This window comes from Hipposideros armiger, unplaced genomic scaffold (genome assembly GCF_001890085.2).
Source record: "Hipposideros armiger isolate ML-2016 unplaced genomic scaffold, ASM189008v1 scaffold_751, whole genome shotgun sequence".
Classification (NCBI taxonomy): Eukaryota; Metazoa; Chordata; class Mammalia; order Chiroptera; family Hipposideridae; genus Hipposideros; species Hipposideros armiger.
Genome location: NW_017732101.1, coordinates 493327 through 509831, shown reverse-complemented (window position 1 = coordinate 509831; position 16505 = coordinate 493327). Strand labels below are relative to the sequence as shown.

General features: G+C 36.7%; 1 protein-coding gene across 1 annotated transcript in view; it reads left to right on the top strand.

Annotated features, from left to right (window-relative positions):
* The window catches only part of SCN3A (sodium voltage-gated channel alpha subunit 3), a 112172-nt gene extending 104320 nt beyond the window's left edge, over nucleotides 1-7852 (top strand). Inside the window, exons 24-27 of the mRNA XM_019628147.1 lie at nucleotides 1387-1524; nucleotides 2568-2672; nucleotides 4336-4606; nucleotides 5227-7852. Coding sequence (XP_019483692.1) covers nucleotides 1387-1524; nucleotides 2568-2672; nucleotides 4336-4606; nucleotides 5227-6422 — 1710 coding nt within the window. The 3' untranslated portion in view covers nucleotides 6423-7852. The remainder of the gene's footprint in view (nucleotides 1-1386; nucleotides 1525-2567; nucleotides 2673-4335; nucleotides 4607-5226) is intronic.
* Nucleotides 7853-16505: the final 8653 nt, after the last annotated feature.

The following is a 16505-nucleotide window of genomic DNA, read 5'->3' as shown; positions in this document are numbered from 1 at the left end:
CCCATGTCACACCCATGACCTCTTTCTCTGCTGGTTATTCTCTTCATGTTTATGACTAGAAAATAAACTTAGCCTTTTTAGAAGGAAAAGGGTGTCATCAAGTTGTTTGTTTCACCAAATACACAAAAAAGAAAAAGACTCATTCAGAATGCATACTCTGGAACTTTGTAATAGGAAGGCACAATAATAATGTATTATGCTCACCAACCTGTACTCTAGCTCATCTATCCTCTTAGATGAGTAAGGAATGAGGAAACGGAGGCCCAAAGATAGTAACTATCACACAAAGTCACAAAGCCTGTAACTGCTATAGCTGGGACTTGACAAGGTCTCATGAACCAATAAATAACTTCACTTTACCATATTTTTAAGAATAGTTGGAGCTGGGTAGGGTATACAAAAGGGCATGAACCTGCTTTACTCAGGTCATCAGACGCCATAGTTAGAAGAGAGAATTAAATAGAAAATGACTGATATTTTCAGGGAGGGAGAGATGGAAAGAAGATACTGTCAAAGTCCTAAAGTATTTCTAAATGGGGTATTCAACCATCTAAAAGTCTGTCTATACTAACCTACTTAGTAAATACTCATTATTAGTTGTCATTTTTATAAACATTATAACAGTAATTCAAATCAAACAAAGCCCATACACATTATCAGCCAATTATGTTTTGTTCTTGCCATATGTCTTTTTTCCCCTCTTTTTTCAACATGAAATAAAATGGAGCACAAAGAATTGCTTGGGTAACGTGAGAAGGGTGCACATCTAATGGCCATATGTGGATATATATATATATATATATATATATATATATACTCAAGTGGGGAAGTAACTTGTCTCTCTCCCTATCCCTGGAGAGTATGATAAGCCAGGGTCTGTGAAGCATCTTCCAAAAATACCATGATAAAGCAAGCAAGTTTCAGGGAAACTCAATTTTAAAAATAGGAATAAAAATAATTCCTTAGAACAAAACTGTTTATGCTGAGTTTTCCTCCTAGAAGTCGATGTTCTGTTATTAAAGCCTTATCTCCAAGAGGAGCATTCCTAAACCCAAACTGAAAATATCACAAAAAAGCATAAAAAGAAAGTATAAAAAGACTAAGAATAGCCTCAAACTTTTGACATGTTCATACCGCTGTTAATTACTCTAAAGAAAATGTACAGGTAAGCCACAATGGGAGAACAGATGCAAGCAATCATAAAAATTACAAACTTTCACTGTACTACATCATACTAATTTGAGACAAGAATTGTTTTTGCAGAACACAATCTCAAGGCATGGCAAAAATATATCTATATTAAGTAACAACACTTACCAAACTGTTAATTTAGTTTAAGTATTTATTGTGTGTTTTTAAATATTTAATATTTTCAATATTATTTAGGTTAAACTTCAGCCTGTATATGAAGAAAATCTGTATATGTATTTATACTTTGTCATCTTTATCATCTTTGGGTCATTCTTCACTCTGAATCTATTCATTGGTGTCATCATAGATAACTTCAACCAACAGAAAAAGAAGATAAGTATTCCTCAGCCCTCGCTTTTCTCCATTCTGTGGTTCTCTCTGTTATATGCCCAGATAACCAGGATACTCGCAGTCATGACAGACTTGGATCATTTTGATGTTCTTTTCCACTCACAATATGGTCAATTCAGCGTCAGAGGATCCCACCCTCTAGTCACTGGCACCTCCCCAGGCTCATCCTCTACAGATCTGCTATAGTGTTTTTCTGATCCAAAAATGTGTCCACTGCTTCAAAACATCCAGTGGGCCACCAACGCTTTATCCTTGTTTACAGAGCCTTTCAGGAATTATCACCACCCAGTTTTCCAGCTTCATTTTCTCCCACACCATATTTTCTGTATCTATTTCCCTACTGCTCAGTCACCACCCACCCACCATCAACACTATCACTTGCTACACACACAGCTACATGAATGTTATGCCCTGTTCTAAACAAGCCATATTCTTACACCTCCATGATTTTACATAGAATAGTTTCTCTTCCTGGAATGCTCTGCTTAGCAAACCCTTAGTCTCCTTTAAGGTCTTAGCTTAAGGGTACTCTCATATATAAAGCCCATTTCTGAGTCTTGGAGTTGATAGTTATCTCTGCAGTACCTGTAGTGTTTTTTAAATTTTTTTTCATGTGGACACTGTGTCATATATCTATGTAAATTGGATACCTGATACATTGTCTAACACACAGGAAGAGCTCAAAAATTGTTAAACAGAGAAGCAAAACTGTGAACAGTGAAATGGACTAAGAAAACATTTTTTCTTTCATGAAAATATATTTGAGACCTCTGATCCTTCTTCTAAATATAATATAATCAAATTAAATCCTATACTAATCAGAGTTTTATGTGGTTATGGGTTTTCCATAATATTAAAGCACTCAGGATTTCACATAAATGGGAAAAGCAGAATAAATCTGTATGAAGCAGCGTAATATCAATTTAAATACTGAGAAAGGATTAAAGGAAAGACTCAGAAATATTTTTGTACAAGTGCTGTTGTAGCACATTGGGATTGTAACCAGTTTTATACTATGTCTTTACTTTGGAGGTCAAGACATCTTTATGACAGAGGAACAGAAAAAATATTACAATGCAATGAAGAAACTTGGATCCAAGAAACCTCAGAAACCCATACCTCGGCCAGCAGTAAGAATGACTCTTCTTTAACATTCGAAAGCCTTATTTACAGATGATGAAACTGGGCAGGGCTCTGATCAAAACACATTGGGTGATAACACCAATACGTAATATGCCGTAATTGTAAAGTTCATATTGTGTAAGACAATTCACAGCTGCCACATTCAATGAGAATTATAAGTTCTTTAAAAAGGGGCAATGCGGCTGGCCGAGTGGCTCATTGGTTAAGAGTTGGTTTGGGAGCGTGAGCTCTGAGCAGCAGGGCCACTGGTTCAGATCCCACATGGGCCAGTGATGCTGCATCATTTACAGCTAAGATGATGAACTACAGCTCAACCTGGAGCTGGGATGCCGTGAGTCGCCTGTGACAGCATAGGCTGCAGTAGGGCTGCAGGAGGCTGCCCTGAGCTACCATGAGTGGCTGGCAGCCAGCGTGAGTTTCCGAGGACCGCCATGAGCAGCCGTCCAATGGCTGGCAACCAATCTGCCTCAGCCAGGAAGAGTGCAATGATCACAATACCAACATGGGCCAGTGAAGTGACGTCCACAACTAGACTGAAGAAACAAAGGACAGCAACTTGTCTGTCCCCCTTCTCCAATTCCCCAATAAAATATTTTTAAAAAAGGGGGGGGGGCAACGTTCCTTACAGTTTGTCAGTTGAAAGCCTCCAACTCAGGGTTCCCAATAACTCTTTCCAAAGCAGGCTTCATGCACCTACTGCCACCCTACTGCTGCCAACATTGTGTCTGGTTCCTGCTCCTCTGATCTTACTATAAGTCACTCTCTTGTCCTTTTAGTAGATGGAGCTTTCCAGATTTCCCATGTCACACCCATGACCTCTTTCTCTGCTGGTTATTCTCTTCATGTTTATGACTAGAAAATAAACTTAGCCTTTTTAGAAGGAAAAGGGTGTCATCAAGTTGTTTGTTTCACCAAATACACAAAAAAGAAAAAGACTCATTCAGAATGCATACTCTGGAACTTTGTAATAGGAAGGCACAATAATAATGTATTATGCTCACCAACCTGTACTCTAGCTCATCTATCCTCTTAGATGAGTAAGGAATGAGGAAACGGAGGCCCAAAGATAGTAACTATCACACAAAGTCACAAAGCCTGTAACTGCTATAGCTGGGACTTGACAAGGTCTCATGAACCAATAAATAACTTCACTTTACCATATTTTTAAGAATAGTTGGAGCTGGGTAGGGTATACAAAAGGGCATGAACCTGCTTTACTCAGGTCATCAGACGCCATAGTTAGAAGAGAGAATTAAATAGAAAATGACTGATATTTTCAGGGAGGGAGAGATGGAAAGAAGATACTGTCAAAGTCCTAAAGTATTTCTAAATGGGGTATTCAACCATCTAAAAGTCTGTCTATACTAACCTACTTAGTAAATACTCATTATTAGTTGTCATTTTTATAAACATTATAACAGTAATTCAAATCAAACAAAGCCCATACACATTATCAGCCAATTATGTTTTGTTCTTGCCATATGTCTTTTTTTCCCCTCTTTTTTCAACATGAAATAAAATGGAGCACAAAGAATTGCTTGGGTAACGTGAGAAGGGTGCACATCTAATGGCCATATGTGGAAGAACTTCATCTGACAGATTGCTATCTATGAAATACGCATATGAACCTTCTCTCTCCTCTTTGTCTAGAACAAATTCCAAGGAATGGTCTTTGATTTTGTAACCAGACAAGTCTTTGATATCAGCATTATGATCCTCATCTGCCTCAACATGGTCACCATGATGGTGGAAACTGACGACCAGAGCAAATACATGACTCTAGTTTTGTCCCGGATCAATCTTGTGTTCATTGTCCTGTTCACTGGAGAATTTGTGCTAAAGCTTATTTCCCTCAGATACTACTACTTCACCATAGGCTGGAACATCTTTGATTTTGTGGTGGTGATTCTCTCCATTGTAGGTAAGAAATCCCTTAATCACAGAGAGGTACAGTTTGCAAATCCCCCAAGGCCTGTCATCTCTGTAAAAAGGAAATGAGATCTGAGAATTATAATGTGTGTAGACCTAAAGTTCAACACTCTTGCTCATTTTGCTCTATCTGAAGAATGTTTATATTCAAAAATAGAAAACAATATATATGGAGATTTCAGAAATAGCCTTTTTTATGCAATTGGGACATTTCAAATGTAAGGATAACTATTCATAGAAATTGGATGTGTATAATCTTGAATTATATCCTATTTGTGATTATTTAACTTGTTGGATTTTGTAAAAGTCCACATTGGTTTATAATATTATACAATAATTGTATAAAACTTTATCATCTTTTATTGCTGAATCAGGAAGATCTAAATACAGAGGGTGCCAAAGAAAGGGAGAACCTGTATTAAAATTGTAATACTCAATATATACTGATAACAAAATGTGAATATAAGTAATGTGTATACATATTTTTGGCACTCCCAGTATTTGGCAAAGGTTTATACTCATAATGAATGTTTTATTTTCATAGACCTTGCAAGGATATAGTATTCATATAAGCATATTAACTGTTTTGCTATTTTCCGTATTTTTCCACAGGCATGTTTCTGGCTGAGCTGATAGAAAAATATTTTGTGTCCCCTACCCTGTTCCGAGTGATCCGTCTGGCCAGGATTGGCCGAATCCTACGTCTGATCAAAGGGGCCAAGGGGATCCGCACGCTGCTCTTCGCTCTGATGATGTCCCTTCCTGCGTTGTTTAACATCGGCCTCCTGCTCTTCCTGGTCATGTTCATCTACGCCATCTTTGGAATGTCCAACTTTGCCTATGTTAAAAAGGAAGCTGGAATTGATGACATGTTCAACTTTGAAACCTTTGGCAACAGCATGATCTGCCTGTTTCAGATTACCACCTCTGCGGGCTGGGATGGTTTGTTGGCACCTATTCTCAACAGTGCACCACCCGACTGTGACCCAGACACAATTCACCCTGGAAGCTCAGTTAAAGGAGACTGTGGGAACCCATCTGTTGGGATTTTCTATTTTGTCAGTTACATCATCATATCCTTTCTGGTTGTGGTGAACATGTACATCGCTGTCATCCTGGAGAACTTCAGTGTTGCTACTGAAGAAAGTGCAGAGCCCCTGAGTGAGGATGACTTTGAGATGTTCTACGAGGTTTGGGAGAAGTTTGACCCCGATGCCACCCAGTTTATTGAGTTCTCCAAGCTCTCTGATTTTGCAGCTGCCCTGGATCCTCCTCTTCTCATAGCAAAACCAAACAAGGTCCAGCTCATCGCCATGGATCTGCCCATGGTCAGTGGGGACCGGATCCACTGCCTCGACATTTTATTTGCCTTTACAAAGCGTGTTTTGGGTGAGAGTGGAGAGATGGATGCCCTTCGAATACAGATGGAAGACCGGTTCATGGCATCGAACCCCTCCAAAGTCTCCTATGAGCCCATCACCACCACTTTGAAACGCAAACAGGAGGAAGTATCAGCTGCTATTATTCAGCGTAATTTCAGATGTTATCTTTTAAGACAAAGGTTAAAAAACGTATCAAGTAAATATAATAAAGAGGCAGTCAAAGGGAGGGTTGACTTACCTATAAAAGAAGACATGATTATTGACAAATTAAATGGAAACTCCACCCCAGAAAAAACAGATGGGAGTTCCTCTACCACCTCTCCTCCTTCCTATGATAGTGTAACAAAGCCAGACAAAGAAAAGTTTGAGAAAGACAAACCAGAAAAAGAAAGCAAAGGGAAAGAGGTCAGGGAAAATCAAAAGTGAAAAGAAAACAAAGAATTATCTTTGTCACCAACTGTTTACAGCCTACGAAGGTAAAGTCTATGTGTCAACTGGACTCCCAGAGGAGGTCTATGCCAAACTGACTGTTTTAACAAATACTCATGGTCAGTGCCTATAACAAGACAGTGACCTCTCCGTCACTACAACTCTGTGAGTCAGGGTATCAACATCGACAAAAGGTTGCTGTTTTCATTACCAGCTGACACTGCTGAGGAGAAACACAACAACTACCTAGACTGTAGGATAGTTGTGCAAAGTGATTGCTGTAACTACACCAAACACCTTTAGTACAGTACTTGCATCCATTCTATTTTTAACTTCCATATCTGCCATATTTTTACAAAATTTGTTCTAGTAGATTTCCCTGGTCACTAATTCATAGTTTATTCATAATACTATGTCACTATTTTTGTAAATGACATTTAAGTTGAGAAAAAAAAGGATATAAGAGCCCTGTGTTCCTACTCCAAAACTTTCTCAAATAATCAAGACAAAAATGTTTTGTCTGAGAGATAAAATTTTTTCTCAAAACCTGAAATAAAATGCTAATGTCAACAATTTCAGGTACTTCCAGTTTCTAGATAACTTTAATTTTGAAAGTGTTTTAGTCTATTTTGTTTGTTTATATCTGAACAGTTATGTGCCTGTAAAGTTTCCTCTAATTTTTAAAGGATTATTTTTATGCAAAGTATTCAGTTTCAGCAAGTGCAAATTTTATTCCAAATTCCAGAGTTCTATATTTAATTTTGGTTAAATGCTTTCCAAAAAAAATAATCTAATAAATTTGTTCTAGAAAGTATATCTAATGTATCACTTTAGAATAGCTGTTCTACTTTCTGCTGCAGTATTGCTTTGCCATCTTCTGCTCTTAGCAAAGCTGACACTTTATGTCAATTAAACACCTTCTGTTATGTAAATAGTTATTTTATCCTGTGGTGCATGTTAGGGCAAATATATATATATATATGTATACATATATAAGTATATATACAGCCTGATAAACAACTTCTATTAAATCAAATATGTACCACAGTGTATGTGTCCTTTGCAAGCTTCCAACAGGGATGTATCCTGTACCATTCATTAAACATGAATAGTTTGAGTCTATCACTAATGCATGTTAATATTGCCTATGCTGCTCTATTTTACTCAATCCATTCTTCATACGTCTTGTTTAGCAGTCACATGTTGGTGGTAGAGTGAATTCAACAAGCTCTCTGTCTAGTATGTCAAGCAGAATAGCTTGCAGTTATTTTAAAGCACTTTTTATTCTGCATTTTTAATTTGAGTATCGTATGTTTCTCCAGATTTCAAGGAAATACACTGTACTGCCTGTTGTCAAATCTTATACTTCATATTTTGCTAAAAATATGTCCCAAACTTGTTTAAATATAAATAATGTAAAAATATGATCAATTTTATTTGGCGCAGTTTGTACATAAGAAAATTATTTTCAGGTTGATGACATGGCAATTTATTTTACCTTATGCATTTGCTTTTTATTTTTAATCACAACTCCAAACTTTTGAATCCATAAGACTTTTCAATGGATAATTTCCTAAAATAAAAGTTAGATAATGGGTTTTGTGGATTTCTTTGTTATATTTTCTACCATGCCAATAGGGGATATATTGGTCAAAAACTCAAACCTAGATAACTTTCTATCAACTATGGTTGTCTCAGTATAACCCTTTATTCATGGAAGGTGTTTTTTTTTTTTTTTACTCAACTTTTGTAGTATTTGCTTATGCAGACTAGTCTTATTTTTTTAATTCCTGCTGCACTAAAGCTATTAGAGGTAAAACATGGACTCTGTCCTTTCTAGCCATGAACAAAGTGGCACAGTGTGCAATTACCTAACATGATATACATTTTTTGTTTTTTGCACATACCAAAAATTAAATGTTAATTCACTTTACAAAACTATTTACTTGTAGTGTATTGATGAACTGCATGCAGGGAATTGCTATTACTAAAAAGAATGGTGAGTTACGTCATTATTGAGCCAAAAGAATAAATATTTCATTTTTTATTGTATTTAATTTCTTGGCCTCTGGTTTTTTTTATTGTTGGAAGTTTAAAAACATATATAATTATTGAAACCTGTACTTGATCTGACATTTCTATACATAAATTTCCATTTGCATTTTATAACAACCTAGTGCATGATCCACTAAGCAGTACTACAGAATAAAGGCTATTAAAGCAGTTGCTGTGAACTTTTGTGTGTGCAAAGGATCAGACACACCTGTTCTAACTTGCAGGTCCAATAACAATAATAGCATCTACAATGATTATCAATTTAAATCAAATTACCTTGGCTGTTAACATTTTAATCTCAACTCCTCTCAATGTAATTGATACCATCTCCAAATTTCTAAGTACTTAATAAATATTATACACTTTGTTATTTAAATAAATCTTATGACCTATTTACAGCTAAAGTATGCATGACGCAGTGATTGAGGACTTATGCGAATTTTTTTTCAGGGTCCCTTGGATTTATGTCAGGTCAAAACCAAACTTCTATTCTCAGTGGAAAACTCCAGTTGTAATGCATATCTTTTGAAGATGACTTGCATCTAAATATGCATTTCATATTGCCCCAACATAAATGATATAAGGTGACTTAATTGGAATGTATTGGCTTCTTTCTGCTCAGCTCAATTTTCAGATCTTGCCAATACCACAGAGAAGACAAGTATCACTTTGCAAAATCCTTAGCCTTTTAATGTATCCTATTATATAATCATTAGCCAAGCAATCTATTAATTGATATGCTTTATATCTAAATGATCATCTTAGAAAATAGTCGGAAGAGTTAAGATACTTTTTAAAACATTACTCAGATAACTTTAAATAGACAGAAACACAACATTTGGCCTTGACTTTAGCCCCATTAAAAGCCTTCTTGTTCTCAAAAATTTTATACCACAAAGTTGAAGGATGCTTTAATAACTGAAAGGATGGCTATTATTTCTTCTTTTTTCTTCTTTGTGATCTTACAGATTTCTAAGAGACAACACATGATATATAACAGAAGAGACTGAAACAAATAAATTATTAACCATTTGTAAAATTGTCTCTAACCACAAGTTACTGACTTCCTGATTAATAATTAACATTTGCCACAAAACTTCAAGAAGTTGGGCTTAAGCTTTGTATTCCCTAGAGTACTGTTATTATCACAAAAGAAAAAAAGATGCACATCATTCTTTTACCTTATAATAACATCTAATATGTTTTATTCTTTTCACAAGAAAAAGGATAATTTTATGCATCCAAACATTTGTTGTTACTCCTAAGGGTCCTTTTGGTGGCAGTGTCTCTCCTCGCCTCTCCTCCCCAGTATCATCACTCTATCCTCTGTACTATTGCCAGTTGACATACTGAAGTGCACATCTGACAACTTCTAAACCTGACAGCTCCCTACTGATGAGAGAATCAATTTCCTCTTCTTATTGTGGAGTAAAAGAAACAAAATATTCTGGATAATCAGCCCCTCACATATCCCACTACTCTCATTTATCATTGGCCACCATTCCACAACTCATGCTCCTTCCCGCACATAATCACATAGTTGCCAATTACACAATGTTTTGATATTTCTCCTGTCTCGGCACATGCTACTCTCTTTGCCTGAAGTGTCCTTCCCTCTCCTTTTTTTCCCAGCAAAGCAATGCTCATTTTTAAAGAACTGGTTCAAATATCATCATCTTTAGAAACTTCCTCAGATTTCCCCACGTAGAGTAAATTATTTCTCCTCAGACCTCCTATGATAGTATGTATTACACTACGCTGTATTACATCCTTTGCATTCACCTCTTCTAAAAGATTGTAGTAGATCCAAGGTATGGGATGCAACTCATTACTTTTTTTTACCCTTCTTTCCTTTATCAGCAATGACAGGCAGAGCATCAGCGACTATCAGTATTGATAGAATTGGTTCTTGTAGGAACACAAAAAATATTTACGTGCCAAACGAGTAACTGTTTTTCAGACCTTACTGAGAATGAGCTGCACCCGAGCTGAGCTGCTGCTGAGCTGGTGAGAGCATGTGCTCTTAGCATCAAGGTTACCAGTTCAATACCCATATGGGATGGTGGGCTGCCTGCCCCCCCCCTCCCCCTGCAACTAAGATTGAACACGGAACCTTGAGCTGAGCTGAGCAGCTGCAAGCTGCTGATGGGCAGCCAGATGGTTCAGTGTGCAACAATGTTGCCAGTTCAACTCCCACATGGGATGGTGTGTTGCATCGCACCCCCTCACCCCCCAGCCCTTGCAACTAGATTAAAAGTGGCCGACTGGACTTAGAGCTGAGCTTGCACCTTCCACAACTAAGATTAAAGAACAACAACTTGACTTGGAGCTGATGGGTCCTGGAAAAACACAATGTTACCCTTCCCCAATTCCCCAACACTGTTCCCCTCCCTAATTCCCCAATAAAAATTTTTAAAAAAATTTCTTTCAAAGATATATGTGGAAAAACAAATTGAATAAAAATGTTAAAACTAATATAGGAGGAAAATGAAATAACAATATTAAATAAACTCAAAAGCATGAGAAGAAAGTAAAATAGGAAAAATAAGGTAAATAAAAAGTAAAAAATTACCTGTGGAAATTAATAATAGTCAGAATATAGTGAGTGGACATAAAAACCTAAAAGGACAAACAATCACTGTTTATAATTAAAAGCTTCACCTATTGGACACATAAATATCCCTGCAGCAACATTTGAAAAACTCTCATGATTTTTTTCAAATGCACATCACAGTTATTAAAATGCATTAAATAACAGACCAAAAAGCAAGTGTCAAAAAATTTCAAAAATTGACATCATACAGACCACACCATGTTCTCTAATTTGAATGCAATTAAATTAAAAATCTAACTTTTTGAAATACATTTGGCGTCTTAGTTCTAAATGTGGATAAAAACAAAAAGCTTTAGTTCCTGAGGAGACTGACTTTATTTGGAACAGAAAGCATAGAACTCCAAGTCTAAGGGTGTTATCGAAAACCAAAGAGATTTTGGTGGACATTAAGAGGAGGCTAGTAGGTCCATGTTACAATCAAAACAACAGAGCAGCCAGAACTATAATAACATGAACCGAGGAATGAGAAGCCAAAAAGAGCCCTCTTAAGGTCACAGCCAATTCTGTGGGTCAAGAAGGTTGTACATGCATTAGGCCTCATTCACTCAAGAGAAATCAGAACAAGACATGGGGCAGGCATAAAAACACTCCCCAGATGCGCACAAACCCATCTTACAGGATGGCATAAGGCTCAATTGCATGAGAGGTATAAATGCAATCTCTGACTAAACAGTGACTGAACAACAAACCATTCTAACCCAAGGGTGACTCAGAATGCCAGGATTAAAAATAAATTCGGATTCGTCTCCAGCAGTCTGAAAGACTGTGTACATGTCCAAGGTTGTACTCCCTTAGATGCAGGGAATTCAAAGCTACTATTCCCTGACTGAACACAGGATCCAAAACCCAATCTTCCTCAACTGTGATATCAGCCTCCAAGCCACACACACACATCCAAAGGCAGAGAGTCAAAATCTAACTGGATAAGGGGGCTTAAGCACAACCTTTGACCAGTAAGTGGCTAATGCTGACCCAAGGGGAACACTAAGGTATCCAGGCTAAGATAGAAAAATAAAGGAAAATAATCTGAGCAGGAAAATCAGAGATTGAACACTGTAGAGAAACAATACAAAATTAGTTCAGCCAAATCACTAAACAAATTAAGCAAACAATAACAACAATAATCTTGGAGGGTTAGCAGGATCAGAAATTCTAGAGTTGAAAAACAATAATGACAATAAAATATTTATTAGAGGGATCCGGCAGTGAAGTTGAACTGGCAGAACAAAGGGAGCAAAATTGAGGATAGACTGATAGAGATTACACAATCTGAAGAACAGAAAGAGAAATAAAATGAAAAAAAAAATAAACAGCCTCAGAAAAATGTGAGACACCATAAAGCACACCAACATATGTGTAATGGCACTGCCAAAAAGAGAGAAAGAAAGAACATTTGAAGAGATAATGGCTAAAAACTTTCCAAATTTGATCAAAAACATTAATCTACACTTCCAAGACACAAGAATTGGCAAACACATGGAGAAATTGGAATTCTTGCACATTGTTGGCGGGAATGCAAAATGGTGTAGCTGTGATGGAAAACAGTATAAAGGTTTGTCAAAAAATTAAAAGTAGAACTTCCATAAAATCCACCAATCCCACTTCTGGTTATTTATCCAAAAGAATTTAAGTCAGGATCTCAAAGAGATACTATCACTCCCATTTTCATCATAGCACTCTTCAAAATAGTCAAGATGTGGAAACAACCTAAAAGTCTATCTGTGATGAATAGATAAAGAAAATGTGGTATATACATACAAAGAAATACTATTCAGAAAATAAATTCTGCAATTTGAGACAACATGAATGAGCACAAAGGCCATTATGCTAAGTGGAATAAGCCAATCACAGAAAGACAAATACTGTATAATTCCACTTACACCAAATATCTAAAACAGTCAAATTCATAGGTTCAAAGACTGGTTGCCAGGGGAAATAGGGAGTTACTAATTAATAGGCATAAAGTTCCAGTTAAGCAAGATAAATAAGCTCTAGAGATCTGCTGTGTAATATTGTACCTATAGTCAACAATAACATATCGTACACTTAATTTATTAAGGGCTGGCTGAGTGGCTCAGTTGGTTAAGAGCTCCGTCAAGGGTTTGAGCTCTGAGCAAAGGTGGTTCGATTCCCAGCCCGAGCTGAGCAGCCACTGAGCTGCCAACAGGTAGCAGGATGGCTCAGCTTAAAAAAAAAAAAAAAAACTATCAAAATGCTAAATCTCATGTTAAATGTTCTTACAATAAAATAAAATTTAAAAAATAAATTAAAAGTCTTGCTGGAATTTTATAGATGACACACAGTCTTTTTTGGTAAAAGTGTGAGGACCCCGGCCTGGACCCTAGGCCAGACAGGCTCACTTTTTAAAAATCATACTTCAGCTACTTCAGCTAAACTCTAAGCAGAACTTCCCGTTAAGACACCAGGGGTTGGTAATAATAGACAGTAAACACCTAGCTTTACAAGAAATGGGTTGCAACAGAAATATTAAAAATGTTTTGCAGAAGTAGTTTTGTCACAACTGGCTTGAAACATTTCACAAAAACTAACAGCTCTTTTTGCTTCTGTACACCTGCTTTGATTCTGCTTTTTGCCCAATACCCTGGAAAGCAAGCCCTATAAAACTTCCACTTGCCAAGACCTCGGGGCCGTTCTCCTCTTGCATAGTGAGGCGGTCACCAGGCTTGGCTTAATCAAGCCTTTGGAATGAAAACTCTGTCTCTTAGGTCATTTTTTAAGAAGTAAGGACTTAACAAAAGTTTGAAAACAATGTCTATTCTGCACTTGTAAGAAATAGCAATCTATATATTTACTGTTTAATCATCTCTGTAGTTACTATTTTTGTCTGCTTATTCTATTAGTCACTGAGAAAAAAACATGATAAAGTCTCCTATATAATTGTGGATTTGTCTATTTCTCCTTTAAACTTAGTCAAGTTTCACCTACACACAGACCTGGCCGAGGCCTCAGAGAAGCCAAAAAACATCAAGGTGGATGACCTGCCGAAGCAGCTGGAGCCCAGCAACATGGAACTGCACACCCTGGTCCATGGCCCACAAAATATTAAGGAGATAGAGGAGTTTGAGGCCCCATTACTGCCCTAGCTGCTCCCAAAAGACGAACAGCAACAGCACAGTTTAGCATTTTACTTGGGGCCACGGGTGACCCTCAAAGCATAAAATTATATGGTGGCTACTTCCATTCTGCCCAGCGGCTGTGCTAAACCAAAGCCACAGGGGTAAGGGAATTCTAGGAAATGTAGTTCCAATTGATCTAAATTCATGCCACATATTTAGGTCACCATCCTAAGTTAAGGGCGAGTCCAGGGCCCAAGATAATCTTGACATGAATTATAATTTATTTGATTTAGGATGCTAGTTGAAGCCACAAACCTGGATTACTGTACCAGCCTGCTACCATTACATGGTATAGCCACAAGGTAAAATGATACTTATTTTCTAATAACAGAGCTTATTTAAAGGAATATGTATGTAAAATATAGCTGAGAATTTGTGACAAATGTGGATCAAATGCTCACTCCGTAATGAATTCAGTTGGTAAATTTAGGTCTGTATAATGTATACGGCGCACATCGATGGTGTCCAATGATTAAACAGTTTCTTAGTGTGTGTGCGTGGGCAGCTACAACTTTAAATTTTACCAGAAAGCCTGTTTAAACAAAAAGCAAAGGAAAAAAGATTTTTTTCCTTTTAAATATTCATAAGGTATATCAACAATATTCCCAGACTAAGGCAGTGTTTGGCTTTCCAGTGATCATTCATATTTAAATCATTTCGGGGAATGGGAGAACTAGAGACTAAGTTAAAGTTAACACAGAAAGGAGGGGGGAGGGAAAGGAGATAAACTATGTGCCAGATGCTAGAAAAATCCTTGTGATATGGCTTTTTTGGCTTATGAAATCAGGTTTTGGGTGTGTTAATTTTGGGTAACAGCATTATGTAGAAATACAAGGAAAGAGATACACAATTAAGCAAATTTCGCTGGAAAGAGGGGAAATGCACTGAAATTTTCCTCGGAAACGGCCCCTCCCCCAGCCCTCAGAAGTTCTGTAGCTAAGAGAAGCTTCCCGAAGGACGCACTGTTGTCATGGAGACAGGAGAGGCCTCCTCCTCTGCCCTCAGAGCAGAAATAGCAGGCTGATTGGAGCAGGCTTGGCAACAGTGATGAGCCCTTTTGCCGCTTATAGTGCGCATAATGCAACGACCTAGTACACTCGAAGAGAGAAAGAAAAAGAATATTAACGCCCCCCAACACACACACACACACACACACACACACACACACACACACACACACACACACACACACACCACAGTATTAGGGACAATAAGGATACGCCTCTTTGGTCAGCTATTTACCTAGCTAAAATTTAAATAGATCAAAGATCGGTTTTTAGAAAAGTCATTTATTTCTTTTATGGTTAAATAAAGACAAAGCTATTACTACTCCAATGTAATTCAATCTTTCTATGTAATAGCAATAGTTATTAGAAATAAGAATAAACAAATAATGTTATAACAAGAATATATAAATTCTTTAAGACAGTTACAAACCAGTTTAGTTACTGGAATCTTTCATTAAGTAGCAGTAAAATGTGCAGAAAGAGAAGCACAAACTAACAAATTTCTTAAAATTAAACATGACTAAAAGCACAAATAGAAATATGGAATCTATTGGTACTTACAAAAAACCTCTTCTCCTATTTTATAAAAATGCCCTATATATATTATAAAACAGAGCAAATTAATTTAACTAGAATTTAAAAGGTAATTAAAAGTGAAAATGTGAGTCAGTGATTATTTAATAGTATTCTTTGTATTTCAATTGTCTGTACAAGCATGAATAACGTTTTTCTATTCTGTGGTCTTATTAAATTCAAAGCACAACTAGTTTGTTTAGGAAATCTATGGTCACATCTTCAGTTTATGTTGACATCCTATAACCTTTGGGAGAGAATGCAAACAGGAAAAAGAAGTATGTAAATGAAAAAGTTAATAAAATAAATAATAAATTTATATGTAAATTATTTTAAATTTTTAATTACTGCAAGCTACTGCCCTTGAAAAAAAATTCAAAAGAAAATTAACACAAGTACATCCTTGGATTTTTTTAAGTCCTTATGTAAAAAAATGCTATGAATATCTTGGTTTATACATTATTCATGAACTATGTACAACATTAAAGTTATCAGTGTATTTTTTTAAATAGATGGATACTATGGGTGGAATTTTTTCTTTGATTTTTTTTTATTGGGAATTGAGGGATGGGAACAGTGCTGGGGAATTGGGGGAAGGGGAACAGACAAGTTGCTGTCCTTTTGTTCTTCAGTCTAGTTGTGGAGGACGTTGCTTCACTGGCCCAAGTTGGCACCATCATTGCGCTCTTCCCGG